The sequence below is a fragment of the Frieseomelitta varia genome, unplaced genomic scaffold (genome assembly GCF_011392965.1).
Source record: "Frieseomelitta varia isolate USP_RPSP 00005682 unplaced genomic scaffold, Fvar_1.2 scaffold_231, whole genome shotgun sequence".
NCBI classification, from domain to species: domain Eukaryota; kingdom Metazoa; phylum Arthropoda; class Insecta; order Hymenoptera; family Apidae; genus Frieseomelitta; species Frieseomelitta varia.
Window position 1 is genome coordinate 14,301 of NW_025109959.1, and position 27,539 is coordinate 41,839.

A 27,539-nucleotide genomic window follows, 5' to 3' on the forward strand; every position below is an offset into this window, starting at 1 on the left:
CGTTTATTTCGCGTCGACCTTTGCGGGGCACTACGTCAAAATGTCAGACGCGACCCCGCCTGAGCGTAGGGAAGATGCACTGGGAACGTTGTAATGGGCTTACAAAGCGTAACAAACTGATGCGAGGTCAAACACACGACGGGCAATAAACACACGGAGAGATAAATGGGCCCTTAAGGTGCACGGGCATATATACCACCACGTCGGGGGAAAGTGTTTCGTTTCGTTTCGTTTCGTTTCGTTTCGTTTCGTTTCGTTTCGGCTCCAACCACCTAGGACTTCCTTTGCTCGCTCGCTTTTACCTTTAGTCTTCTTTCTTTTTTTTTTCTTTTATTTTCTTTTCTTTTTTTTCTGTTTTTGGAGCTTTCTTTCGAAGCTAGAGATAATGGCGAGTCGTTAACGATTATTTACAAGGCAGGATATTTATTATTAAAGGATCGCGGGACTCTTGATCCTATCGAATAATCCTTTGATCCCGCTTTGATCTACCATCTCCATCTCGACGAACCGACCGGACGAAGTTTTTGCTCAAATTATCATCGTGTTGTATTATATTGTATAAATTATTATTATTTATTGAAGTATCTATGTGTAAAGTATCTGTTTTGAAATTTACACTAACAGCGTGTGCTTCATTCGACGAGCAAAGGAACGTTGTACCGAAATGTTGAACAGAAATTTATTCGATACATTTATCAACCTATTCAGAGGTAGTTTGAAAACTTTCGATGGAAGATGAAAGATCGGACGCTCGCGAGCGCAATTACACGTTTGTATCGAAATGATCATGACGTTAACGTTCGAATTAGACAGTTGACAGAACGATATCGCGACCTCGGTCGCTTCGAGGGCCTCGAAGATGGGCATGAAGATCGCCGTAAGCCACAAGTGACTTACGAAGCGTAACAAACTGACACGAGTTTAAGCACGGGACGGGTAATAAACACGCGGAGAGATAAATGACCAGTTGGTCCAACGATGCACTCTCGAAGAAAGTGTATCATTTCGACTAGATCTTTTCGCTACGAAATAAATCGCCGTTGAATCGTTTGAAGAGGCGGAAAGTTTAAAGACTGCTACGCTGTAACCTCGCAATCGACTGCTAATTTTTATGTAGATTCATAGTTTTTGAAAATTGTGAAAATTTTGAAGATTGAACTTTGGTAGACAATTTTCAAATTTACCACGGTAAATCGTAACTGTACTGTATATTTTATTATTTTGTTATTTTGTTGTTATCTTTCTGCAAATGCACAATACATTAAATATTCGAAACATAATATTTAATAGATAGAATAATTTTTTATTCAAGTTTCATTTCTTTAATTTTCTCCGTAAATTTGCACAAATATGCACAGCCTAATATTATCACGTATCAGAATTTATTCCTGAAACATTGTAATAATAATTACAATTGCTGAAAGTCAAAAAGTCTGAAGGTATAAAGGAATTATTTGTACAAAATCTTCGTAATAAATTGTTAAAAATAGGGTTACTAACTAGGGTCGTGAAATGTTCGTTTCAGATGCCACAGACAGTACCTACCGCAGCCGGCTACTCGCCGTCATTCGATTACAGCACATTCCAGTTCGATTTGTCCCTTCTATCGGACGATTATGCGGCAACAAACGCACAGAACACGCTGAAGACAGCGCATATCAAACAGGAGGCGCAGTCGCCTCGTCCTGGTTCGCCGACCGCTTATTCGAATTCACCTTATCCCGGCGCCGGTGGTGAACTGTCACCAAACTACTCGCACGAAGGTTCACCGGGATATCCGACAAGTCCCTATTACGTGCCCAGGAGTCCTCAAAGTGCTCAGTTCTATCCGACCAGCCCGGAACCCTCGGCGAAGCAACCAGTGAAAAGGGAGAAGAGCCTCGATCTTCTCGCCATCCTGCAAGAGTCTAGGTAAGTCATCTTCTCTTTCTGCAATTCTATCAGTGAATTGATCGATCGGTTAAGTTGTTTGATGCACGAATTGCACGAGCTTCAAATTAAATAAATTACTCCATCAAAAACAGGAGTCTACAGAATCTGTTCGAGAAATTGACGATGACTGTTGGAATCGGGATTGTTTTGTACAAGTTCATATTTTTGTGAATTCTCGTAGATACGTTGAAACTTGTTGGAAATTATAACTTTGGATATTTTATATACACTACTTTCTGCTTTCTTAGAGGCTATATATATATAGATAGATAGATAGATAGATAAAACGCAAACCTCTAAGAGGGCATATATATATATATATATTTATTTATTTATTTATTTATTATATAATAAGGATTATATATTTATCTATATTTATATAATATATTAATATAATATATATTTATCTATATTTATATAATATATTAATTTTATATTTTATTATATATATATTATATATTTTACTATAGTTATCTATATATAATCTATGTCAAAGAGAAAGTTACTTCTCTTATTTTATTATTCCAACATCTATTTCGTGAATTTTATTAATTTACAAATTATATTGTTATTCTATAAATTTACAGTATAGTGATACGATTCTTCGAAAAAGGACTTTCGTCTTTTTTGTATACAATAAAATTTGTCGCATTATTACGCCGATCTTGAGGGATTAAAAGTCTCTCACAAACGTAAAGGCAGTCCAACAGTTACAAGATGGAGTCTCTAACAAACACCCTCGGCACCCTTGATTTCAGACTCTTGGCCGAGAGTCTGGGCTACAGGGAGGATTCGACCGATTGCACAGTGCCGTGCACGCCGCCCAGAACCGAGGAGGACATTTACAACAGCCTTGACGCGGACTTCTTTGCGAAGAAAGAGGATACCGCAGTGCAAGGGCATCCGTTGCTGAAGGAAATCCTGTTCAAGGAGGAGCCACGATCCAGCTGCAGCAGCAGCAGCAGCAGCAGCAACTCCTCCAGCAGTTCCTCCTCCCCGTTGTCGTCCTCGTCGTCGAGCACTTCCTCCTCGCCGGATCCCGTGGAACTCGAGAACAGTTCACCTCTGAGGAGCTTGCTGTTCAAGGGTACCAGAAAAGATCTCGCGGACGCCGCGATCGCGAGAACAAATGTTCTGAAACTCGAGAGAATACAGGACGAGGTCAGGAATAATCCTCTGCAAAAGGAAGAGGAACTGTTCAAGGACGGGCAGAAGAGCGACCATCAGTTGCTCAGGGAGGTTCTGAGGGACACGAGCTTCCAGAGGAAGTACAATCTGAGACCGGTGGATCTGGGCAGCGTCGGGACTGGGTTCGTGGAAGACATGGAAGCCGGCGAATGCGTCGGCGACCTGACCAGAGAACAGATCGAGCCTGTCCTTAGTCTTGCCATCCAGCAGCTGCAAAAGGACTTCGACAACACCTGCGTGGCACTCGGTATTCACCCTGGTGAGTGAATCTTCTCTCATTAATTTTCATTAATCGTTCATCAAATTTGCTGGAGGAGATTGGTAACTTTGAACGAATACAATTAGTTTACGCGTTGGTAATAACAAGTATTCCTGTTGAAAGCAGGATCTTCGATGTCCCTTCTTGAGTTTTCACGTTCATCGTGAATACTCGCGAAATTGTATTCTGTCAACTTGAATAATTATATTACATACCAGTATTCAAGAATCTTTGATCATTCCGAAAGTTTCTTAATTTAAGGCATTGACTCTGTTATATCACAATTACGTCACGATTACGTTTGCTGAAAAAGAATTAAAAACGTATTGTAATAATAACTAAAATGAAGGGACTACTTCGAGATTAAATGATTCAATCAAAAATGTAAAGATTAGAGACCGAAAGGATCAAGGCGCACTTTCAACGAATCAATAATTGTCAGAAAAGTATTGTCGTGAGGCAATTGTAGAATGATAAATTAATAAATACAAACGCGGAAAGATGTAATCTTGGTAAAAAATAAGGAGATGCGTGAGCGTCCATTAGACTCCTTAGACCTTCTTCCGCTACCTTGCCGCGGGCGACGTTATCTTCGTGAACGTAGGAGCGACCGGTTCGAACTATTAGTTGGTCGCATGATGTCACGCTCGGAATAAGTTACAGAGTCACACCATGCTTTCACGTACGGTTACGAAATTTCGAGAGCTTCGCCTCAAGGTCGTGTTGTTACGCTTCCGTTATTTTTCTAACATCAACGTCCACGATCGCGTCACGATATAAATGAAATTAAAACAAAAAAGGGTAAAGTACGTACAGAATATGATGATGCAAGCCTTACTATTGCAATCAGTATCAGGTTTACGGCTGAGTCTAACACTGCTTGTTACAATTATAAAGTTAAGTGCTTTAGAAGAGGTGTATATTCTAAAAATATCGTGAACCATTTCCGAAACGAATATCCTTACTTTGTCCACCTGGACTCCTAAAATTCAAACGTCGAAAGTTTGACAGTGAAATGTGCCTGTCGCGAAACCTCGCTACCGTGCATTTTAAGGCGAGACAGACTGAAGATAAAAAAGTTGAGAAACGAATGAAATCTTGCGTGTACTGAGCATATGAAATTAAAAAAAGAACGTAGCTTCATTGGAAGGTAAATAAAGTGAAGGAACAATGCTCGTAATAACATAACGAGTAATCAAGTGTCAATATTTATTTTTTTTTCAACATTCAAGTTAACCCCCCCTTGCGCTGGCAACTTACGATTTGCGGACCATAACGAGTGTCCGAACCGTATACAATAATTCGTCGCTTTCTTCTTCTTTTGAACTCGTCGGTATGATCCATCATTGGATAGAAATTATTAAGAAGCGATAAACTTATCATTTGTTTTGCCTGGATTACATTCGGATATACTTAAAACTGAGAAAATGTTGCAATTCTGGAACAAAAAGCGTGGCATTCTAGCGCAAGAGGTTAAATCGGTAAACGCGGAATATTCTGAATAATTATTATTTCCGTGACAAACTTGTTTCCTCCCAATTTCTAACAATCTAACAATCGTCTATCTCGTGTCTACTTAATAGACTACTTACTAAAAACAATTATTTTAATTTGTATAAAAATAATTGCAGAGCCTCGACGTTGGAGCGCCGCGGACGTAGCAGCGTGGATCCAATGGGCCAGGAGGCAGCTGCAATTGCCCTCGGTGCCACTGGAGAGCTTCAACGTGGACGGTGCTACGTTAACATCGCTGACGGAAGAGGAATTCTGTCAGCGTGCCCCCCAGGTGAGTCCGAGAATAATCTTACGAAAGATTGACTACGGGGCTCTCTCTCCCTCTTTCTCCCTCTCTCTCTCTTTCTCTTTCTCTCCCTTTCCTCGAGTCTCTGTCGTTCGCCAGAGCTCGTCTGCTTTTAAATCGGCCAGCGCATAAGTCGCACTTTCAACGGGTACCGTTACGCAACGCCAGTTCCTCGAGACAGACGAGCAAACGACGATTACTCGCTGACCGTTTTAACGAAGCAATTAGCCAGTGGAATTTCGTGGTGTTTCGATGAATTCGCCGGTGCAAAACGTTCGGTCAATGGATGATTGCCGGCCGGATGATTCCTGCCGATGACGTTCAATAGCCGAATAAGAGAATCATGCCGGCAGATGAGGAAGCTCCACTACTTATGTACAATCGCGTTAATTACTTGAAATTGGTTATTAGCCGCTCGTATGAAGTTATCAATTCGAGTTTCGGTCCTGAATAGAAGCCCGTCCGGCTAGGCATCGATTAACGTTTCTCCGAGAGGTAACTTATCGAGTTACTTCTAACGAGACACGTATTTATGTGAGATATTTTTTTTTTTATATCATATAGATCCCACGCGATTTTCACAATTTCAAGTTTCATATTAAATAGGAATACATTTATTTTACTTAATTTCTTATATATATATAAATATAATAATTATTTAATATATTAAATATATATATATATATATTTATTATTAATTTAATCATTGTATTTTATTTTTAAAAATTAATTTTTTTTAATAATTATATATATACATATATGATAATTTTATAAATTTAAAGTAATCTTTAAAAAAATTAATAAATTATAAAATTTTTTTTATTATTAATTAATACTGAAGTCACAATTTAGAAAATAAAATTAATTAAATAATAATATTTAATTAATTTATTTTATATATATATATATAAATTAAATTTATTTTAAAAAACTAGATATTAATAAATATGATAAACATTTAATTTCTAAATATTTATTTTTTTATTTTACAAAAAATAATATATATATTTATATAATTAATAATAATATATATATTTATATAATTTACTTTCGAGATAATTAAAATTATTGAAATAAATTAATTAACCCTGATACAAAATAAATATTTCAATTAAATTTAATTTTATTTAATGTAAATAAATAATTTTATATTTTCTGGTCGCTGCCTTTGCTAGTTGTTTTTTACACTTTGTTTTTTACATAGTTATTCTATTTACGAAAAGCATGGAATGTATAAAAATCAATAAAATTGCATCAAACGCTAAAATTAGATTCTTAAATATTTCCTACATATAGTTTAATATCTGTTTAATATATATTTTCACATAGGAGAATGACAGGGAAATTCCAATCAACCGATACGGGAGAATGCTAGAAAAGAAAAATCCTAATTCGGAAAGTTTCGTCAGATGAAACTTCCTCGATCGATACGCAGGAAATTCCTCGATCGGAGAGAGTCTCGGAGAACGATGACTCATAAATGAAGAGGTATTAGAACGCGGTATTCCCAATATTCGTCGACACAGAAAATGTCTCCGATAATTTTGATAGGCGTCTACAAAGAAACAATAGCGCTTTGAAACAACGTTCATCTCTCTCGCGATCGAACGATACCGATCATTGCGCGCAGAATTTTGTTTCACCTTTCGTGAGAAAAGAGGGAAATCCGACGAAAAATAAAAGAGCTAGCTCGGCCCACGTTTGATAAAAAGAAATTAATGGCGCGGATCATTCTTGGAGGAACGCTTGTGGACAAGGTCCGGTGAAAGTGAATTTCCTGGAGATCGGTGTGCGTCGACGTTCTTTCCTCGTAATCCATACTGAACGGGCTAGGAGGAATGACACGGTATGAGTAAGCAACTGGCGTAATAATACGGTTTCTGCCGCTTAACGGAACCGGGATTCTCCCGATATACCTTTTGTACGTCGCCGGAATACGTGTTTTTAGCCTCGCCATGATCGCTGATTTCTGTACTCTCGGCTCGATAGACCGTCACTGACAATGAGGAAAATCGACGAGCCTTAAACTGATGAATCGAACATATTTTGTATAATATAAATTAATAAATTGTTAAATAAAATTAATATATATTAAAATAATCAAAATAATAATAAATTATTAAGTATAAATTAATAAATATTATATATAACCCAAATAATCGGGTTTAGCGAATTTGCACTTGAAGAATCTTAAATAGGTATCTATCATAAAAGGAATTTCACAATTTGCTTTGTCAGCATAATTTTCTATTTTAAGTATGCAATCAGTCGAGGAAATTTCTGTATATCACGTTGAATGTAATGTAATTTTTTGATATGAGGTGCGGAGAAATTTGTTACTGTTCTGTTTTTCTATCTCATGGAATATGTAATCTTATCTCTTTATTTAGTGTCATTTTGTTTAAAACAGTCACAGCGAAATCGATCTTAAATGTAGGCGAAATTTCATCAGAATGTTCCCCATTTTTCTATCTTGCCGAAGAATATGGGGAATATGTAATATCCTCATAACTTCGGTTCTGTAGATATACAAATACAAATACTTATATCTCAGGCTCAGTTTCCATCCAGCGCCACTTAACAGCCGCGATAAAGATAAATTAACTTCTCTGTCAACATGAATATAAAATGCCTTCGTCTTGATTTAGTAATTACTCCTTGAATTGTTCACGTGTTACGGAGACAAAAGAATCGTTCAACATTTATTTATGTCCTACGAAAAATTGCTTTGAAGCAGAAAACCAATTTTTTATAAAGGAGGATTAAAATAGAAAACAAAGGAGGGTGATGTGAAACCGTCTCTTTGGTATTTCGAGGATTAAATTAATCGAAACGAACGATTTCCAAAAATGTCGGGATAACGGTGTTCGCGGTTAAACGAAAGGGGGCAATAACTCCTGGTTAATGTCTCGTGTCAGTGTCCAAAGTTGAACTCGTCGTCGGTCACAATCCGTGATGAGACGTGGCGCAATTTTACAGTGCAAAAGTTAACGAAGATTAACGGGTCTGACTCGCGGCACGGAAACCGATGATCTCGATATGTCGGCGGCCCTTGTCTCCTAAAATCATACGTCGAAATCAGCGAACGAAGCCGAGTATATACCTACATTAGCGCAGGGATATGGAGATGATCGTGCATAATGGATTTAACTTTATATCTTGTAATTGGATAATTGTACCGCGCCGTAATCCACTGTTGACTCGTTAACATAGAATCACGATCGGACATCATGGTCACGTTGCTATCCGCAATTTCGCGAATTCTTTTTCGTCTGAAAATCATAAGATTGTGGTAATCTGAATATTACGGTAAATATTATAATAATCATGAGATTATTATGATAAATATTACAATCTTAAGATTACAATAAATTTTAACTATGCACCTTTGTTTTATTCTATTGAGCCCTTGAAGTCCACAATTTCTCATAAAAATAGAAGTTTCCTTTTTGGGAAATAGTATTTCACACACATTCATAGACGCTTACAGAATAATAGAATTAAAAAAGCTGCTGCTCTTTGACAGTTTTCTCAAACTTCAGTTAGTTCTAGTTTATTACGCTGTTATTATGGGTATGTTTTTTTCTTTTTAAGTTTCAAGTTGTCAAATTTGAATGGAAGAAATAGCAAACGAATCCTTGGGATTATTTTTCATAAACTGTTTAGCCGTCACAGTTTCATAGTTGGTTGAAATCATCGGTGTTCACGTTTTCAGAGAAGTGGATTTAATTATACTACATCCAGTTTATTCTTCGAATTATATCATTATCTTCAAGTTTCACGAATTCGGAAATACTAATTGTGAGACTAATACTAAAAGTAAGAGACTAAATACTTATAATACAATATATCGAGTGTTAATATAAAATGTACAATAACATATTAATTAATTAATAGATGTACATATAAATTAAGCTTCGTTCATTAGAAACTGGCATACCTTCGTTTAAAGACTAATCTCCATCTGTTATGCCTCTATCCATTGAATAACTGTACAATATGCGTTGGTTGATCGAGTTTCTTTCATATACATAATACACAAGCACACTTGTCTTCGTTCGTAGTAGACATTCATCATAATTGGAACGATGCTTAGGACTCTAGTCCTAATAATGGTAGCTCTCACATTTGATCGCATATTCATGAAAATTTTGTTGAAACGAACTCTATAACAAGCTCTGCTGCACTTTCACAAATAAATTCTTTTCTGATTTTCGATCGACTTCTTTCGAACAACGATCGCTCCAGTCGTAGTTCGCCAGAAAAAGACCAAAAAAAAAAAAAAAAAAAAAACAACAGGGGAAAGAGAAAGGAGTGGGTAGATCGCGTATTCGTTGAATGCAAATGTTCGTTGGTAATAGAGTGGTCGTAGATTTTTAAATCGGTCGGAGCCACGTTGCCTCGAACGAAGCACGCGAGTCGGCTCCGTGTAATTTTCAAGCGGCGAGATCGCGTCGCGAGCAATGGGAACCAGTCATGGTGTTCGATCCACAGAGAGATCGTTCGGGGGAATCGGATTCCCAGCGGCCGATTATACAGCACGTCCATAACGAATGCGGGATATGCACGTTAATGACTTCTTCTGGATCGCGCCGTATGAATTATTTAAGCCGCGGGGGACCGCGTTCAATTTCAGGTCAAAGGCGAAACGGTTCACTCGCGGTCCCGTGATCCTTCTATTCTAGTTCGCGCAACGCGAACCACGACGATGAGGAACAATGAGCGACGCGCGTGAAGATCGGTTATCGGCGGTATTATTCATACGAGCGCGCTTCGATCGAAACAGGATTGTTGTGCCTGTAACGGTGCGCGACTGGGTAAGGAAGAATTTTTTTGCGAAGGGAATCCAAGAGGCTGCACACGATTGCTCGCGAAAATATTCGTGCGTTTAATAGCAGTTGTTTTTTTTTTTTTTTAATGGATGCATTATGTGTGTTGCCACATGAGACATTTATGACGAAACGTGACACGGTTATATCGGTCAAGCTTTTGGAACAAGTTTAAAAATGTATGTAGGAGTTACGAGTATACATCAATGAGACACGATATTCAGTTCTGATATTCATTTGACAATCATTGATATAGTTAAGATGGTTATTCACACTGTGTACTGAATTTTTACTAAACATATATATTCACAACGAATATCTTGTCAACATATATATACTTTTATTATATATTTTTATTATTTTTATTTTTATTTATTTTATACTTTTATTATTTTATTTTTATTTATTTTATACTTTTATTATTTTATTTTTATTTATTTTATACTTTTATTATTTTATTTTTATTTATTTTGTACTTTTATTATTTTATTTTTATTTATTTTATACTTTTATTATTTTATTTTTATTTATATTTATATTTATTATATATTTTTCGTATTGGTTCTAAGTTTTACTAATATTTACATATAATCAACTATCACTTAAAACCATTAATTTTTAATTATATTTTATTAATATTAATAGTAATATTAAGAGTTGCTTCTTTAACTTTGAACGAAAAATTTTAAGTTATATATAATATCGGAAGAGTCCAAATAAATTGTTATTTAAATGTTTTAGCGATATATTAAAATTAATTTTTTAAAAATTCAACTAATTATCATTATTAATGGAAATGAGCTGAAAGTCAACATATTGGTTGTTATTGCCAATAAACTAAAAATCGTCAAAATCGAGAACGTTCGAAATCAATTACCGCGTCCAATTGCAGTGTGCGTTTCACTTCGACGTACAGCGAGGAGCAAAATTGAACCAATGCAAGTACTGTCGTAAGTGATGATAAATTATTTATGCATTGTAGTAGAGAATAAGAAGAATCTGTTGCATATATTGATTAACAATTGTCAATAACAATAAATTAATAACAAATTGTTAACATATATTAATTAACGTTTGTTATAGTAAAGTAAGTGTTAATTAATATATGCAGCAAGTTCCTTTCCTTGTTAGAATATGCAAATAAATTGTTATTTCCTACAAAAGCACGTTCATTGGTTCAATTTTGCTGCTCACTGTATACGGTCCATCGTCGTTGCCATCGCCGTTTCTAGATGCTAGTTGTTCGCTTAACGTTTTGCATAGAACGTCCAACAACGCGCGTGTGATCGCGAGTCGTCGTCATGTGCAAGATCCATACGGCGCAGCGTATAACTGCATCTAAGGTGCGTTGGATCTCCCCGCGCGGTCCCGTGTGTGTTCCAGCTTCCAGCGAGTCGAGGAACAGGACTGGTGGTCGCGCGCATACATACGTACATACATGCATACATGCATACATACATATGTACATACGTGCACGGGACGCGCTATTTGCCCGGCAGAAACGAACGAAAAGTGGGTCAACGGCTGGCTGAATGCCTGGCTCGCTCGACTGCCTGTTGCGTCTCAGCGGAGCCGCTTTCTCTTCTCTCGCGGCGCAGCGACACCGTCGTCGAAGGAATTCTAACTCTTATGTGTGATCCAACCTCCCACTTCAAACTTTTCCTCCTCGTCATCTTCTTCTTCTTTTTCTTCTTCATCTTCTTCTTTTAATTCCTCGCCTTTGTGTTATTTTCTTTCGTTGCCGATCCTTTGGGGCTACAGGGACGACATCTGCGCACCGTGCTAGCCTCTGTTAATTAATTAGCTGTATCTTTTAAATGTCACATGTACTAAATTCCACGTAATTAGTAGACTGCGGATTTTTACTCATTTACGGGCAATTGGAATATATGAAAGTTTGTAGAATACATAAAGTAATTATTGTAATGAATTTATTACTGTATTTAGTATTGATACATACGCTGCTGGCCTCTGTTGATTAATTAGTTATATCTCGACGTCTTTTAAATGTCACAGTGCTAAATTCTACATAATTATTAGACTGCGGATTTTTACGCATTTATGGGAAATTGGAAGATATGAAAACGTGTAGAACGTATGTAAAAAAATGCATAAAGTATTCACTATAATATTTAATATTGGTAAATAAAGTATTAAATAATATTTATTAAAGTATTTACTATAATATTTAATATTGGTAAATAAAGTATTAAATAATATTTATTAAAGTATTTACTATAATATTTAATATTGGTTAATAAAGTATTAAATAATATTTATTAAAGTATTTACTATAATATTTAATATTGGTAAATAAAGTATTAAATAATATTTATTAAAGTATTTACTATAATATTTAATATTGGTTAATAAAGTATTAAATAATATTTATTAAAGTATTTACTATAATATTTAATATTGGTAAATAAAGTATTAAATAATATTTATTAAAGTATTTACTATAATATTTAATAGTGGTGTATATAATTTTATATTAATCTAATAATGAAAGAAATTTATTGTTACTTGTTAATGAAAGTTACGATATAGAATAGATGGAAGAAATTTCTATTTACATTTCGTAACTATGTTCACAAAAATTTTGAAGTACACAAAACTCGGCAATATAGTAATTGTAAATCAAACAGTGTGGGACCATACCACTTGCAAATAGAATATTTATTAACACAGGAAAAAATATATAAATTTTTTTTCTCTCTTTGTTGAACGAATATTTCACAACTTATCGTACAGTATCAAATTATCAAGATATAATCGTAATATATTTTCCTTCGTTAATTATTTTCTATAGTTCAAAAAGTCTAAATTATCTGCAGATGTTATATTACTGTTGACGTTACTGTTCCTGAATTGTTAAAATTGGTCATCAGTTACTTGTCAAATAACTCATTGATTATTAACATTTTTTACATTGTTCTGCCTTGTTTCGGATAATCTTGAGTTAGGTTGGTTAATTAAGAAAGGAATGGTGCTGCTACGTGGACGTGTAACTTTACGGTGCGTTGCTAATCGACCTTGATAAGGTAGCAGCGGGGTTCAACGGCGCGCATGCGTGAAGTTTAAGGTTTCCGGTTGAACCTTGAAACTGGGTCGAAGAGATATGATACTTCTGTTTAATTAAATGTATCGAATTTGTTTTATAGATCGCTTTGAACGTCTGTGGTTTGTATAGTAAGATATTCCTCTCGTTCGATCAGAGGATAATTACATAATATTTATGAAAATGAAGAACAACATTTTTTGCATCTTGGATTTCGTTTTCAAGTTTAAAAATTTGTCAAATGTAATTTCTGGTTAATCTCAGATTAAGCAGAAGGAAATAAAACATGAAAATAAATGAAAAATATAGAATGAAATTTTTCTTCGTTTCGTTGAAAAATTAGTGCAAACACAACGTGTATTAATTTTAAGCTAATACTTGACTAAACATGTTCAAAGTCTAGTCTACTAGAAACGAGCTTACATTTTTTGCTTAAATTTTTCGAATTCAATTTTCTCAGAAGCAAGACATTTAATGGAAATGAAAACTTTATTTCTCGTTTTCATCGTTCGCTGTTTATCCAATCTAGATTTAGCGAAGTAAAAGTACGGTTGATAAATTTTTAATATCGATGTTCACTAAAACGAAAGCTTTTTTTCTTATTTTTTCACAAAGAATCACGCTCAACTTTTGACCGTACCCTATATAAATAACAGCTTCCATTTTTTATTACATTTTTTCATATAGACTTCAATTCATCGTATTACAGAATTTACTGATAATTTACTATAATTTACAGAAGCAAATTATACAGTTCAATTTTGTCTGCGGTTTTAATGTTAATTTTTCGAAATTATTCAGCCGCCGAATTTACAGTTATTATCGAATGATCCTACTTCTTTCTAACGCAACTTTTGTCGACTAACAAATCAGTCAATTTGCATTTTCTTTCATCCACCAGTCAGCTTTATTCGCGCGAGGCTTAATTGTTTTACATTACCACAGAATTCTTTCGCGTCGCTATTAATCTTCGTCCATGATAAATTTATCTACTTGGCTCTTCCTGGCTTCTACTCTTTTCATTATTCCTACTCTTTCCCAATTGCCAATTGGCTAACCGCTAAATCTACCGAACACATTCTTAAAAACTCGTTGCCGTATCGAGAGACAGGCATTCATGCAAATGGACACCATATAGAGACATTAGAGATAACGCGAGTTTTGTTGAATACGGGAGAGAAAACGACTCTCGCAAACGACTCGCTGGTAATGACGTTTCCGATGTGAAAATCCGCGAATGAATTATAACGTTCAGCAATGAAATTTAAAATCGATGGGCAGTTTGTCTTGGATAATGGAAAACGTGAGACATTGTAATATTTTTATCGAAATGTACGTATATATATATATATATCTTTATCGTTTGATTTTCGAAAATTTCTCCGGCATTAAATTGCGAGTAAATATATTTTCTGGATCAATCCATTAAGGATTTATCACAACGTTATAAATACTAAAATTTCTTAAAATTACAGAATCTGGGTGAAAAGTATAATGATTTAGTGGAAATATATTTAACTAATCGTCCGGATTTCTTCTTATAATCCAAGTATCGTAGGATATTATAAATTGGTCGGGGAAAATTGCAAATGAAATGTTGCCCCTTGAAATAAATACTGTTAGACTTTCTAAAGCTGTTAGATCCTGCCGTTGGAATTTCTGTTTGAGACACAATCGATATTAGATTTAACACATTTCTGTATTTCTTAATATTTTAATTTCTAAATGATGGAGTCGTCAGTATGTTTCTTCGATCGACTGTATCGTGAATTTCTTCTGTTTTACGTAATCTCTCGACACGGTTCTTTCTGTTTCAGTGCGGCAGCATTCTGCACGCGCAGCTGGAGATTTGGAAAGCAGCGGTCGAAGATTCACCGCGTAACACACTGGCAGCTTCCTGGGTCCCCCCCGTTGTTCAAACACCAAACAGCAATAACAACGCACCGTCCCCTATTGCAAACACAGCTCCAGCCAGCGTCAAAGGCTCCACTTGCAGCGTAGATTTCTCCGATGGTGAGTCGATTTCTAAATCATTCGGAATTTTATAATTGCTCCTAATACGCCGAGGTTTCTTCAACTGCTTTTGCCTTACAATAATAAATCCAGGACAAGTGACAACACGATTTCTCTGAGAGTTGAATTCAAAGATGCTGGAATTATTACTCTCGAATTTTAAGAAATTAGAATAGGGGACTTTGTAAGGAATTATAAGAAATATGGGGAAAGGGACAATGATCGCGTTACTTACGGGATGACCTAATATTTATAAATTCAGGAATTCCTTTTATAACCAATTTTTAACTGATAATGTTTAATTGATAACCAATTAATTGAAATGCGTGTGATTTATTTAATTAATCGTACGTGTAAGTAAAAACGAAATTGTGAGGCAAACGAGATAAAAAATATCTCGCCATGACACCAAATTAAATATGCTTGCTCTTTCAAATGCAAATTACGATTCATTCGTGAATGAAATTCACGAATAATATATGAAAACTCCTTGCCAAGTAACGTACTTCAAATCTGGCTATAAATTATACGAACGAAAATTGTAAAACGAAAGAATTAACCCTTAAATGCACACGGTTGCATATTTGCAGTGTTCTATATCATTAGTTCTAAATTCAAAGAAACAGTACACGAGCACAGCTAATATGTAAAACAACCCTAGAGACGATCGTAATCGGAGTTACACGAAACGCTTATCCTTCTGTCTCCTCTTTCGCCCTGTTATCTCGAATGTCTTGTGTAAAACAACAAAAACCTGGTACATTCACGAAGCAACTAACAGCAAGAACAACCTCGACTAATGCACATAGAACATGCGTGTTATAATCGCGCTTCTATTCAATAACCATCATCAACTGCATCTGCTTTACCAATCGATTCTGTAAATCACATGTTTCTACAATCTATAAACGCAACGAAGTTACAGTAAATTGTAGAAAAATGATTGTATCTAACACGAACAGTTAAAGTGGTTATCCTTCTGTCTCCTCCGCGTCTTGTCTCAGCAATCACCCGATACATCCATCGATCGATTAACAGCAAGAGCAACCTCGAAAAACTCACCTATCCAATGACCAACTAACAACCACCAAAACCAAGCCTGTCGACAAGCTGCACGCGTCTAACCATCACGCTGATCAGAAACGAAAACAAGCATGTCTCTCACACGTTGCAACAAAAATCGGCGATCTTCGCAAGATCCACTGTGTCTTCGAAGCACGCAAACGCAGTGGAGTGGATTGACGAAACCGGGGCGTTTCCGGTCGAACGCCGATTTCTTTTTGCAGACGACGACGAGGACTGTGGCTCGCAAGCGGGTACTGGCGGTGGCGGAAGTGGCGGCGGTGGTAAAATGCGCAACGGTGGCTCGCACATTCACCTGTGGCAGTTCCTGAAGGAGCTGCTGCAGAGCCCCGGCATTCACGGTTCCTGTATACGCTGGCTGGACCGCGGCAAGGGTGTGTTCAAGATCGAGGACTCGGTGCGCGTGGCCAGGCTCTGGGGCAAACGGAAGAATCGGCCGGCCATGAACTACGACAAGCTGAGCCGCAGCATCAGACAGTACTACAAGAAAGGGATCATGAAGAAGACGGAGCGTAGCCAGAGGCTGGTCTATCAGTTCTGCCATCCTTACTGCCTGTAAAACTCTTGCTCCTCGGTCCCGTTAAGCCTTCCGCGTTCGCGAGCCTCCGACAGCGTGTTATCTCGACGCTATTCAAAAACCTCCTCGTCGTATTTATTCCTGGTGAACCGTGTTCGATCGCACGATTTAGACAGACTTCGGTTAATTTATGATCGCGAGAACTCGTCGGGGTGAAACATCGTCGATTTCTCGTTTCTGCACGTCAGAATCGCCGGCAAGTTTGTCATTATCGTCAACGTCGTCGATCGTCGAGCGCGAAGGGTTAACACCGAGTTTCAAACTCAAGGTCGTCCAGGCTGACCACCTTGAGGCCGGCGTTCAGTTTTTTCGAAGGGCTTCCGACTCTTTCTGCGTGCAATAATTTTTTTTTTTTTTTTTCCTCGCGAAGACGAGCGACATCGCGATATCGCGTGTCTGTCTCTCTTTGTTGCGCGCGTGGTGTCCCTCTCCGGTGTGGCTGATTTTTACGAGGAAAAAGGAAACAATTTGAAGAAAGAAAGGAAAGGAAATGAAGAAGAAGCGGAGAAGCGGAGAATCAGTGCGGAGGTCGAAGGTAAAAGAAGATACGATCCACCGAGTGTCCGGTGTGTATTATCCTTCCGAGGATAATCTCGTGCCACCGGTGGGTACCATTGAGTACGCCCGTTTTGGGCGATCCCTGTTTTCTTCCCTCACCCTGTATCCTATTTTTTTTTTCCTCACCTCTGTCTTTCTCACTGCAACATAAACGATTGCCCCCGGTAAAAGAAAAAAGAAAAACGAAAAAAAAAAAGAACAGTAAGTTTCACTCCTTCCATTTCACGATCCACGATTATCCCTGGTTCCCGATTGTCGAGGGCGTCGCGACGTTTGCGGAGTCGATTTTCCAGTTTCTCGATCGGCGCTCTTTTCCCTTTCTCGATCACTCGTCTCCAATCCGAAGATTCATTTCGCGTATTTTGGTATTTTGAGTGTTTCAACAACGCGCGATTTCGCGATAATAATCGGCCAGTCGCCGATGTTAACGTATCGATGCTATCACTTAATCAGCAACGAAGTATATCATCGCACGTACTAACACTAACGTTCTACTAACGTAACGATAACGATATGTAGTACGATAATGCTGCTAGTATTATTGCTATATTCCCACGATGTCGGTAATACTGCTACGATATTATTAACCACATTACTAACCTAAATGTTAACGTCGTAACGCGCCAATGCTGGTATTAAATCGGTATTATATACCGTTGTATTATCATCAGCACGTTATCGGTGTACTTATAACGCGTCGTTACGTTAACACGCGACATCGCGGGCACGATTATGTCAATGCGGCTCGTGACGAGAGAGAACGAGGGAAATCGACGCGTTCGAGATCTCGTCCGGAGGTACGTCCTGCGAGTACATCGAGCGTGCAACGTTGGAACACCGATCGTTGTTGTTATTTAAGGATGGAAGAACAACAAGGAAGATGCGAGTCAGTGGAGATTTCGTTGAAGAAAAAGGAAAGAAACTGCTCTTTCCTCTCTGTTCTCACGAGTTGCTTACCAGCGCCGGTCGCCGAAGCCTCGAGCTGATCCACGGATCCACGATATCCACGGACGATCCAGCTCGCGGAACTATTCGCCCATGCTGGACTCGTCCCGCTATTTTAATGTTTCTCTTTTTTTCCCCTTTTTCTTGCTTTTGCAAGAGAGATATATTCTATCGAGATTACATCTGTTACTCGGTGGTACCGGACGAATATTTTTTTTTTTATCAGACATTAACATATTCCACGAACGCAATGCTAGCTTGTGAAAAGTTTTAAACTTTCAGAAGAAATTTCTTAAGATTTTAAAATTTTATATATATACATTTTATATATAAAAAGAATTAATTGTCTATTTTTTTAGGGAAAATATTTCGAGAATTCAAAACTATTGTATTTATATTAGAGAGAGGGAGAAAGAGAGATATTTTTGATACTACGCCTGTATAGAATAAACATATTTTTCTAGACACATTTCATGTGCCTTTGAACGTTAGAAGATGCCTTCTTCGAGACGAGTTCCATATTCCATACTTTAAAGAAACAAAAGAAAGAAAAAAAAAAAGGAGCGATCTGTCACGCGTCCTTTTGCGGATGCGTGCAGCGTTGCGCGTCGAGCAGACCGAGAAATTTCACTCGCGTCGGCGTGAAACGATCGACGCACGATCGATTCGTCCTACGATATGCGATCACGCGTTCCCTTCGTTCTACGGGAATGCATGAAACTATTTCGGAAAGACAGAAAACGAAAAATGTGGCAAAAATTGCAGAGTGAGAGAGAGAGAGAGAGAGAAAGAGAGAGAGAAGAAAAGCGTGGAAAAGTTAGAGAAAAATGGCGATCGTGAATAGCTCGGGGCTGAAACGTTTTTGGCGCGGCTGGTTCTGGTGATTTTGGTCCCATATATCTATGATATATTAAACATTGTATGTTCCATGAACGATCTAGCATGTAAGTTTCACTTTAGGCATGTAAGCACGATGGTGGCTCACGTGAGCCGCCTGTTAAGTTACTCGAAGAGATTCCCCTCTATATATTTCCTCTCCTCCGCCTTTCACTTTTTTTTTTAAATTCTTTTTTTTCATTTCCAAATGGCGGTCAATTCCGTTAATCGTCGTGTTAACTTATCGTTCATTAAGTGTACTTTTCTTCTTTTTATTAAGATTTATTTAAACTCTGCTCTAAATACTTATTCGGAATGTCCCTGTGATGTCCCGACGATCGACTAAAGGATGAATTCCGCGTGTGAATGCAAGTTGCTAGGAAAGGATATTTCCTGTTTGCTCAAAATTGTATTCTTGAGAAAATTGAGTTTGCAAATTTTGCTTATAGCTCTATTTGATATTGACTTTACGCGCGAAAGTAAATTAAAAAATCTAGGAAAATATTTTTCCACAAGACGGTTTGTTTTGTTTGGTAGATATTCGTAATTTCTTGTAGAAATTTTCAAGATTCACAATGATGGAATTCCGAAATTCACAATTTTACTTTGCGTGACTTTTGATACAGGTTTCGATTCTTTATTACATACCTACTATATAATCTATTTCTCTGATATCAATCAGTTCAAATTTCGTTTTCATGAAAATATTCCTTGGAATTATCTAAGATTTTCAAACTCGATTTTTTCTGGAAAACGAAGCTTTAAAAGAAATATTTTTTCATCTCGAGTCGTCCTCGGTAATACCGAGATCGGGTTGCATCACTATCACAGGAACATTCCATAGAATTCCTGGCGATCGTCGATCTTCGATCCCTTAAGTTCAATTTAAGTATCGAACGAAGAATTACTTTAAAAAATAACAAGATCGAATTAGTAATAAAATTATGAATTTCGATTGAAAAAGTATGTAATTTTTCTATAATTTCAGATACTTTCATACGTGATAAAATATGTAGACAAACTTGTTTTAAAAGTATTTTTTTTTTTTTTTTTGTAATGTAAAAATGCAAAGAATACCAAGGAAAGCCAAGACACATGAAATATTTGAAGTATAATCATTATAATTATCATTTTTACAATTATGTTCTTTAAATATGAAATTGTATAAAGATTATCGGAGTAGGAAAGACTGAAAATGATTTCTTCAGATAAAAAGTGAATAAGAAATGAGTGAAAAACAAAACACTGAGCCTAATTCAATGGCCAGAGGCTGTAGTTATCTGTGACTTAATATTATTCGAGAGTTAAGAAAGATCGAAGATCGAGCGAACAGTCGGGATTAACGTTTATTTATAACGCGATTTTATTCTATGATTATTTAAGAACTTACCCATTGACAAGCAAACCCATTGACAGATTTTTACTAACATCCCAATCGTATATCGCTCACCGATATTGGTTGTACATAATACTCGACATTTAATCATTTTGTACGTTCGTTTTATTATTATTATTATTATTATTATTATTATTATTATTATTATTATTATTATTATTATTATTATTATTATATATTATTATTATATTTTTTTTAATAATTATTTATTTAACTGAGTTCGTAACCGTATTAATATATTTTATATACGTACGTTACATTGTTAGAAAGTTGTTCTCTACGTAAAACGTCGAGGTCGTCGTGGCGTGGCATGCCGTGGGACTGGTTTCAATCTCGCGTTTCGGGCTCTGTCTTCGCCGGGGCATGTTAATTAAATTGAACGATAAAGAAGCGTTCCCGAGCGGAGGATCGATTGTTTCAAAACGGCGGAATCAATACGATGAGATTTTTCGACGAGCCTGGATAACTATCTTCTGTCGTTCTCTATGTGCAATTTACCGCGCCAAATATTTATTGTATGTATATAGTTGCTCACAAAAGTATTCGAACTACATTGTAGTTTTCTAAAAACTATCATTACACGTGATTTTTTTTTTTTTTAAATTTCGCTAACATGGTGATAAAACTGGATTATTATGGTTATACATTACAAGAGATATAGGTGATACAATTATGTATGTTGTATATATTATTTCGCGGATAACAAAACTATTATTTAAATGATCTGTTACGTGATCTATTTAATGATCTGTTGAGTCAGTAAAATTTATTATTCAACGGGATCGTCTTTTTTTTTATTAAATGTATATTTGCAATGAATATCATGCGACTTTATAGATTCTTAGAATTTCCATCTGATTGTAATCCTGGCATTCGTGTCTCATTACAGTATTAATAAGACGAAGGAGAGTTTAAAATTGATATTTATTTAAAATTGATAGATAATCCTTACATTAAACATACTTTTATCTACAACTAACAACAGTCATCTATTTCGTTACGTCCGTTCATTGCAATATAATTTCATGTTGCAGACATTGCATTCCACTTCGAATCCATTTCTCTTTCAAAATTTGTTCTATGATGTTGCAATTAAGCGTTCGAATACTTTCGCGAACCTCTGTGCATCGAAATCTCGCGAATTCTCGAAACAGATCGTTAAGCCAAAGAGCATGACGACAAGCTCGATTATGTTCTTGAAACCAGAGAGAATGAAAAGTATCTTTAGCATTTTTTAATTGCAAAGCAATTGCGAGCGAAAGAGCGAGTGACTCGTTCTGCTAAAGAAAAGAAAAAAAGAAAAAAAAAAGAGAGAAAAGAAATTGGCAAATATATATACGTGTATGTTATCATCGAGATCGTTGTAAACGTTCATGGAAGCCTGGTTGAATTGTAATCGGCATGTGAATTGATTTTCAGGACAACAAACGTGTAAACAAGCATTCAAGCCTGTAATATTTCTGTTCGAAACATGAATACTCATTACCCACGATTCAATCAATGTGTCTCAAAATTCCAGTTACCAATAAAAACGCAAAACGAAAAAAGCAAACCCTTGGTGTTTTATTTCGCGAATTCTTCTGAATATCCGAAAACTCGTCGCGTACACATAAGTGAAGTAAATTGACTTTGGTGAGCCTCGAAAGAAATGATACAATCTCGCGATAATCTCATCTTAATGTTGCCGACATGAAATTATTCAGTGTTGATTTTAATCTCATATGTACATTAAATCTCTGACAGTATTATACCTTGTAAGTAATCGGTATTAAGTGAATAAACGAGTTAATCTTGAACTCGCAACTATTTGAGGGTTCAAACGAGATCGTTTAAAATGCTAGTAGTAAACGTTTCCATTCTTTGAGATGAGCTTTGTTCAGATTGAAACGTATAAATTCGACGCGCTTCATTTGACTTTCATGGATGACACGTAATAGTATCGTGTTTGAGTCTGTCGCATGATCTTCGTAAAAATCGTGAATAGAACAGTACGAAAATGAAATGGAATCGTTTCATTGGTCACCACTCGTGCACTTGATAATCTCCATTAAAGTAGCTGAAGGTGACGATACGGTGTACAGCTTTGCTCAAGAAGAAAAGGAAAAATGAAAGCTTATACAACGAGGAACCCGTAAGATGTTAATATTAGGCGTACAAACTGAATCTTCTTTTTATAAATTTATCTACGTATAATATATTTCAATCACTTGTATCTGCTAACAATGGTATTATAATATTATAAATAATAAAAATAATATAATAATAACATATATTATTTTTATTATATAATTTTAATACATAATAAAATATATAATAAATATTTTTAATATATAATAAAAGTAAAGTAAATAATATAAATGTTATAAATGGTGTTCAAATATTAATAAAATACAAGATACATATAAATACGAATTAAATAGCGATCATTGAAACATACGATATCGAAAGATATTAAAAGTAACTTGACATTTGACCAAATAATCAGTGATATTTACCGATTGTTGAAGTAAAAACTGCACGTCGCACTCACCTCGTATCAGAATTATTTTTCGAAAATACCTGTTTCGCGATTGCCCTCCTCCAATAGCAAAAGAGAGAATGATTATTGGCGCTCGTATCGTTCGAACGCATTGAAAAGATCAGTCATAATCGTAAACCACTGATGGATTATCAGTTTAGCAGCTACGTGATATCGATCGAGCGGCTCTCAGATTTATCTGCACAGATCCGCCGTTTTAGCGGCGAAATCGGCAAGCAAACAACAGCATGAAAATTTATTCGATTAAGAATCGACGCGGTTCGCGGTCAATGAAAGATGGTTTTCTGCGATTTCTCTGCAGGTTTTCAAGGATCTCTGTTCAGAGAAATGCTTCGGTCCTTGCAAATGAAAGGTTTATAGAAGTTGACGTTCGTTATGATGTAAATCGCGATGATAACGCGGCGGAGAGGTGATCGTTCAATCTGAAACATTTCCACTCTGTTTCTTTCCTTTCCTTTCGTTTTTTTTTTTCTTTTTCACGGTTTAAAAAGGATCACAGATATCGTGTTCTTTTTCTCTCTCTTGTAAAACGAAATGCTTTTGTTCACTGCTTGAAATTTAAGATTTTTCAATTTGAAACAGATCTGGTCTTTTTTTATTTTATCGTGATATTAAGTTGACCAATTTTTAACGTAAGTTTCAATGGATATATAATAAATTTCTTTGATATTTATTACTTGTCTTACAGTAAATTTCTCAGAAATGATATTAATTAAATTCCGACTCAAGAAATGTATTCGATGTATCATCACTCTCGTGAAACGATTTCACGTTTGTTGCAATTAAAATTTTTAGTAAATTTGATGGTTATACACGGTTTCCTTTGATACATACTAACATTTTGCAATAAAAATTGGTGGAAACGTCGATTATGTTGAATTTGTCAAATTTCAAACAGCACAGATACCGTTCAACATTTTTGGTTGCTAAATTCTGAACAATTGAAATTGATTGCTTCATATGCAACAGTCAGACATTAATATTTTTCATTTTGAGTCTGCTTCAAGATTTTATACAGAGGAAATTTATTGAATTTAATAATCTTCAATATAATACAATATAATATAATTTTCGAATTAATTTCAATTAATTTCAAATCAATACGTACATTATTGCATTGCGTTTCATAAAATTTGCCGAGAGATCGGTATTACAAAATCATCTCTGCCAAAAAAGGAAACTATTACAGAACCAAGTATTACACTTTTGCTAATTGATTGCTCCATCTAATCTACCGAATGTTTTGAGATTTCCAAACAGTTTTCAGTCTAATGATAATAATAAAGTTCCTAAACAACGCTATGTAGCACGTCGATCGTCTCGTGACGCTCGCAAATCGTTCGCCTCGACTTTACAGAAATCGTGCATCGGTTGACTAACGCAGTCGTTCCTCCGCGGAATTTACGATAATCCATTGTGCGGCCAGCTTTAATGGTAGTCGGTACTTCCGTCAGGCTGTGAGGTACATCGAGTACCATGGTACACGCTGTACCACGTGGTTCTAACACGGTTATGCATACGGGCGATTATTCTAACGAAACACTTCCATTTAAGAGGAAGATTTCTATTTCGAGGTCGAAGAATTCTCGTGTGAAACATTCTCGCTTGAAGGTTACGCGATTTTCTTCTTTCCTGGCTTCTTTCTTTTCCGACATTAAGAATTTACTTTCGGACACTAAATCAGTTTGAGAAAAAAATGTCTTCGAACACGTTTAAAAGTGAAATATTTCCTATATGTATTGAGGAATTATATAGCAAAGTTGCCAACGTTAAAAGAATTTGATATTTCACTGTTAATGCTTCAAGTACAATCAGTTTGCGTTGTCAAATTCTATTTCATACCATTCGATTCATTATTTTTCCTCTGTTTTGTGTCTTTCGTGATTTTGCGAAATTAATATTAATATCTTATTATCTTAATTAATATTAATTAATATGTTAATATCTTAATTAATATTAATTAATATGTTAATATCTTAATTAATATTAATTAATATCTTAATATCTTAATTAATATTAAGTAATATCTTAATATCTTAATTAATTTTAATTAATATCTTAATATCTTAATTAATATTAATTAATATTTTAATTAATATCTTAATATTTTAATTAATATCTTAATTAATTTCTTAATATTTTAATTAATATTAATTAATATCTTAATTAATTTCTTAATATTATAATTAATATTAATTAATATCTTAATATCTTAATATCTTAATTATTAATTTTTATCTTAATATCTTAATTTTAATTAATATCTTAATATTTTAATTAATATTAATTAATATCTTAATATCTTAATATCTTAATTTTAATTAATATCTTAATATCTTAATTATTAATTTTTTTTGTTCTCGGTCGATGCAGTTTCATCTTCCGTATTTTAGCGAATTAAGACATTAAGATATTGATATTAATTAATAAAATGTGTTAATTAATATTAATTAATATTGATGTCTTAATAATTAATATATCAATATCGTCTCATTCTTATTGTCTTTTACAAATTTACGAAGCTTAAAAGAGTTGAAGTGCTGTATGGTAACATGACAAACTGTTTCTTCGTTATTAATGTTTCATGTTTCACTTATTCGCTAGAAGTACGGAAGATGAAATTGCATCGACCGAGAACAAAATAATACGAATAGAAAATCGCGGACGTCGTAATGGCTTCGTTATTGCGTTACAAATGATCTACTATCAGCAGAGAGGAGGGCGAAAGGTATTAAAGTTGAATTATTCTCCTCAGAGATTAGATTAAAGAATGCAGGTAGTCGTTTGCGGTTGGGACGAGAGCAACTCGCTTTTCAGTCGCAACTGCACAGTAGAAATTTCGTCGCTACGGTGACTAACAATTGAAACGAATACGAAAAGAACAATGTCGATAGTGCAATTGCCGCTAGGTAATGCACAGTTGTACACCAGTTGTCTAGAATGTCTCAGTTTGATAAATCTGACAGTGACGCTTGAATAATTTGGGAAATAGACAATGTAAGAAACATGCGCGAACACTAAATCAAAAATTTCCGCCATTAAATGGTATTAAAGAAATCTATTATGATAAAAAAGATTATCGCCTTACTCGGTAACAGATAAATCATGATCATTAGGTTGCAGACTTTTAGGCAGAATTTCAATAGTTAATCGTCAGTTAATTATCCGATTGGCGGTTAAAATTGAAAGATAATTGATCGTTAATAGCAAAGTAGAAGTTTAATCGTTATTTTTAATTATTAGACCCCGCTAATGTAAAGTGAAAACACTCGTTGACTCGATAAACGCGGGAATATTGGAGCATGAAATCGGAATATCAAATCCTACTTATTTTTATGGCCAATAACGTGAAAAAAAAAAAAAAGGAACGAAAGCAATTTATGATTGTGGGCGAGTGAAAGTTCTGAAATTATGCGTGAAACCTAATCGACAATAAATTCAAGTGACTCATCGTGATTAAATTTCCGTTCGACGACGACGATGCTCGAATGTCACTCTCGACTTAAATCTTGGAATCGAGGAATCTGTGTGTCACCGGCGAAAAGAATGAAGAGATGAAAGGAAAGGAAGAAAGAGAAAAAGATCGTCAGAAGTAGAAAACAATCGTCATTGTGTTGGAATTGGAACGATTCTCTGAATTCATATTAGAATAATAATTACATATAACAATATATATTATTAATTAATAATAATTATATATTAGAATAATAATTAAATTATTTTTTACTATTTAATTATTAGAATAACTATTGTCATGTAAAAAATCTACTTTACAGTTATTAATAATTATAAATAATTATATAATTGAAAAATCACCTGAAACATAATAAAATACATTGATAAATCGTAACACTTTAAACAAAGAAGAGGATATAGATGCAAATTTTAATATTTCTTTGATGTGAAATCTTTTCTCAATGTGATTGAACTGTATATTTAAAATACGAGACCAAAATATTTTATTTCATGAATACCTCAGATTGTTGAAACAGAAATGTTTCATTTGCCGAAATTTAAAATATTATTCAGCCATACACTAAAATAGTAATCTCCAAAGAAACAATTTTTCCTCCAAGCTTTGCTCAGCTCTGTCTACGATTTATCGTGCGCGTACACAAATAAAATCACGTTCTGTACACTACTTCGTCTGCGAACGTTAAATACGTTCAGATGTAAACGGGGCGATAACGAAATGGAAAAAATCGAGGAGACTCTTCGAACGAATTTTATTGTAGTTACAGATGGAAATTTGTATCTGAAGAGAAACAGCTCGATGCGAACTCTTCAATGGTATTAAAAACAACAGCAACAAATAAGGCAATAACGTGTCGCTTTAATGGCACCACGGTCTAGCAATTTCAATTACAGCGTTTTAATTGGCCCTTGCTGCATCGGGGCAATTACGCGGATTAACGGGAAGATACTCGGCAATTGGAGCGCAAATATTATACCAGCGGCCAGGATTTATTGACCGTTGAACAT

At 35.3% G+C, this 27,539-nt stretch overlaps 1 protein-coding gene across 2 annotated transcripts in view; it reads left to right on the forward strand.

Annotated features, from left to right (window-relative positions):
• The first annotated feature begins 1,514 nt into the window (after positions 1-1,514).
• Positions 1,515-27,539, forward strand: part of LOC122527769 (DNA-binding protein D-ETS-4-like) — a 48,164-nt gene continuing 22,139 nt past the window's right edge. Inside the window, exons 1-5 of one of the 2 annotated variants that reach the window (XM_043652255.1) lie at positions 1,515-1,911; positions 2,691-3,379; positions 5,011-5,165; positions 14,888-15,083; positions 16,370-18,557. In XM_043652255.1, coding sequence (XP_043508190.1) covers positions 1,526-1,911; positions 2,691-3,379; positions 5,011-5,165; positions 14,888-15,083; positions 16,370-16,725 — 1,782 coding nt within the window. In that variant the 5' untranslated portion in view covers positions 1,515-1,525 and the 3' untranslated portion in view covers positions 16,726-18,557. Of the gene's footprint in view, positions 1,912-2,690; positions 3,380-5,010; positions 5,166-14,887; positions 15,084-16,369; positions 18,558-27,539 lie in introns of those variants that run through there. The other variant, XR_006306408.1, reaches the window with a different exon arrangement.